The following is a 3,717-nucleotide window of genomic DNA, read 5'->3' as shown; positions in this document are numbered from 1 at the left end:
GATAAGCCTTGTCCATAGATACAATAAAGGCTTTCTATTTAACTCTGTCAAAGGAAGATGATTCAATTCCTTGAATATTCATGGCCTAAGTTTTGCTTGGGTTCCAACCTCACTCTACAACTTCCTTCCTATTTACCTTAGGAAAGTTTCTCAACTTTCTTGCCTCATCTGCAAAATGTGTAAATAACAATGGGTCTTGCTTCACAGGGTTGTTCTGGGAATTAAATGAGTTAATATTTGTGAAATGTCTAGAACAGTGCCTTGCACATAGTATGTACTATGCAAAATAGGTGAATTAATTTGAATTGATGATCCTTGTAATTGTGATATTAAAATTTTGTCCCAGAATGACTAGGCTCCAAAGCCTGTGAGCTTTCAATACCGATGATAACTTTTGGCTATTTAAAGCTGGCTCACTTCCTAGACGTATTCTCACCCAGACCAAACAACCTTTGGAAGCCCACTCTCAACTCCTGGGTCCTAAGGGCATATACCATAGGGTTAAGGGCTGGGGGGATGACACTATGCAGCACATTGAGAAGAACGGGGATGATGGGAAACCTTCTTCCTGCCAGATGGGTGACAGATACTACAATAATAGCGGTGTAGAAAAAGAGAATGAGGGTGAGATGAGAGCTGCAGGTACTCAGGGCCTTAGATGTTGCTTCAGCAGAGTTCAACCTCAGCACTGAGTGAATAATCAACATGTAGGAAGCAAAGACCAGACCCATGTCACTCCCAACCATAAACCAAGCCAAAGCCAAATGGTAAAATCTATTAATAGTGATGTCATCACAGGCCAGACTGGTGACCCCCAAGTTAGAGCATAGGCAGTGGTCAATCTCATTCCTGGAGCAATAGTGTCTCTGGGCAGCAAGTACAGGCACTGGGATGACCAGTAGGCCATTCCTGAGCATCATAGACAGTGTGACTTTGACCACAAAAGTCTCAGTGACTATGGAAGGGTATTGAAGGGGATAGCAAATGGCTACATACCTATCCACAGCCATGCAGAGGAAGATGCCTGACTCCATGCTCATGAAAGTGTTGATGGCATACATCTGAGTAAAGCACTCAGAGAGACTGATGGTCTTGGCATTAAACCAGAGAATGGCCAGGATTTTGGGCATGATGGTAGTAGCCAGGCCAATGTCCACTACAGCCAAGATACCAAGGAAGTAATACATGGGCTGGTGTAAGGTAGACTCATGATGGATGGTGATCAGGATGAGGAGATTGGCACCAAGAGCTAAGAGGTAGAGTAGAGCCAGGGGCAGGGAGAGCCAGTGTTGCCAGCTGTGAATGCCTGGAAACCCCATTAGAACAAATTCAGACACTTGAAACCTTGAGCCATTGGTTATAGTTAGGGTAGTATCCATGTCATGGGATGTCTTCTTCTCAACATTTATCTGTGAATTAAGGGAAAACAAGAATAGGTTGCGGTTAGCCCAGTTGAGGGTCAAAATTTGTGTAGAAGGATATAAGATTCACCAACTCAGTTCTTTTTAGCATAGCATGTCCTCAACTTGCTTGAGGCCCTTGGAAAAAGTTCAGATAAGAACAATGGAAGAGCCAAAACAGATTCTAAGATAAAGCTTTTAGCAGAATAAAAGTGAAGATTTATGGCTTTGTTTTCTTGAAATTTTGAGTAGTTATTTTTAATATGTGGGGGTTATGAACACAAAGCAGAACACATATGCATATGTAAAGAATCCAAACTTTCAGGAGGTAAAGTTTAAGGGCAGAAGTGTTTTCCCTATTCTTGGAGATCTTAAGAAAGAGAATAAGCTACAATGAGAACCTTGCTTTTCTCTAAACAGCACCTGAAGCTGACAAATTGTTTCTGACAAAATCCATCTCATTTAAACTTCATCAAACAGCTGTTGCTATTCACACATGCATAGAGGATACAGCACTTAAATGATTAGTCTAGATAAGAATAATATATTGAAAATGCTAATAAGTGATAAAGCTTCAGCAAAATTTTAACCTTTTGCATTTAATTTCAGCATCCTTTTCATCAAATCATATCCAAAAGTTCAATACCCTTTAGGAATACCATTTGTTCCTGTTTTGATTATGAAAGTAATGTTAAAGATATACTTAAAGCAATATTTTTATTTTAAACAATTTTATTAATTTAAAATTTCATTTTTAATACAATTTAAAAAGGTTACTTTCCATTTACAGTTATTACAAAATATTGACTATATTCCCCATGTTGTACAATACATCCTTGAGCCTATCTTACACACAGTGGTTTGTACCTCTCACTTCCCCAAATCCCTACAGTGGCCCCCCACTCCACCACTGGTAACCACTAGTCTGTTTTCTATATCTGTGAGTCTGTTAAAGGAATATTTTTAAATCATCAATTTTATTAATAAAATATATAAAGAGAGAAAATTACCAAAAAACTTCCATCTACTTCCAGATTTTTGTGTGGCATTGGTTGGAAGTATGGAAGGCATTTACTACACACATTTAGACTTTTTTATTTAAGTAACTTCATGTCTTACTATTGGTCCTGTAATACTTGATCTTCCTTGTTCTGACATTCTTGATTTTGTTCATTCTTGAATTGTTGTATAATATACTCAGGTGTTTGCACCAAAAACTGTACATGGGCATTAAGCTTTGGAATCCATTAATATCTTAGATTCTTTTTGCTACCTTTATCTGTGAATACTACCTTAGCTTGTCAAATATTTAGGTGTCAATATTTCCTTTCTACATCTCTGTCTTTGCTTCATTTGATGGCATTAAGTGTAAGATCATGGCTCTATCCTTCACCATCTATGTGAAGAATGAGTGACCATGCCATTTATAGATTATAATAAATGTATATTGCCCATGAAATTGATGAAGAAAAATAATATAGTTTCACTTTATGAAAACAAAAAAGCTAAAAAATAACTTTAAATGCAAGGAACTATAAATCATAATCTCAACAAAGGTAATGATGTTTAACATTTAACATTTAATTTTCAGCATTTTTCTTTGCAATCTTTGTATACAGAGGAAATTTCACATAAGTAGAATCCTTTATTCTGTGCTTTTTCTTAATATAGTACATATAAATTTCTTAACTAATTGAGAACTCTAAAAGCATTTTAAGTCTTAAAAATTTATAAATTTTATAAATTACCAATGGCCACTAAAAATTTTCATGTTTTTTTAATAACATTTCCCCTAGCTGTTGTTTGGCTTTACATGTATATGTACATATTTTACTTTGATACTTATATTATTTTCTTTTTTTTTCTATGTGTTTTCAGTTTAATTAGAACTCTTTTACCAAAAATTTATGGAAGGTATCTATCAGAAACTGTAAATTTCCCAAATTCATATAAAAAAATTTTGTCTGTATTTGCATTATTCTGGGGGAAGGGTCCATGTAGCTCTCATAAAATTCTCAAAGCATTCCATTTTACAAACAGGAAACAATTACAAGAAATTATTCTTTACTCAAAATTTTGACCAATTCACCTGTTATGACTTTCCATCTTTTAATGGTTGACCTTCTGGTTCTGTGTCTTAACTTATGTACATGGAGTTAATTTTACTGTTAATGAGAAGCATTTAAATAAGTCAGTTTCTAATAATTATTAGAAATGTTTTCTACATTTGTCTTCAAGTGAATATTATGCCTTGTGTGTCACATAATAAGCTTTTATATGCATGAATTTTACCTGGGCAATCAACTATTTCTATTTT

At 35.2% G+C, this 3,717-nt stretch overlaps 1 protein-coding gene across 1 annotated transcript; it reads right to left on the bottom strand.

The window, feature by feature from the left end:
* Positions 1-413: 413 nt before the first annotated feature.
* OR56B4 (olfactory receptor family 56 subfamily B member 4) lies at positions 414-1,379 on the bottom strand. Its single transcript, XM_020904699.2, has one exon. It carries the CDS (start codon positions 1,377-1,379, stop codon positions 414-416), a length of 966 nt encoding a protein of 321 aa, XP_020760358.2.
* Between the last annotated feature and the right edge of the window lie 2,338 nt (positions 1,380-3,717).

This window comes from Odocoileus virginianus, unplaced genomic scaffold (genome assembly GCF_023699985.2).
Source record: "Odocoileus virginianus isolate 20LAN1187 ecotype Illinois unplaced genomic scaffold, Ovbor_1.2 Unplaced_Contig_20, whole genome shotgun sequence".
NCBI classification, from domain to species: Eukaryota; Metazoa; Chordata; class Mammalia; order Artiodactyla; family Cervidae; genus Odocoileus; species Odocoileus virginianus.
Note: the sequence above shows the minus strand (reverse complement) of the source record. Positions and strands in the feature narration are given on the sequence as shown.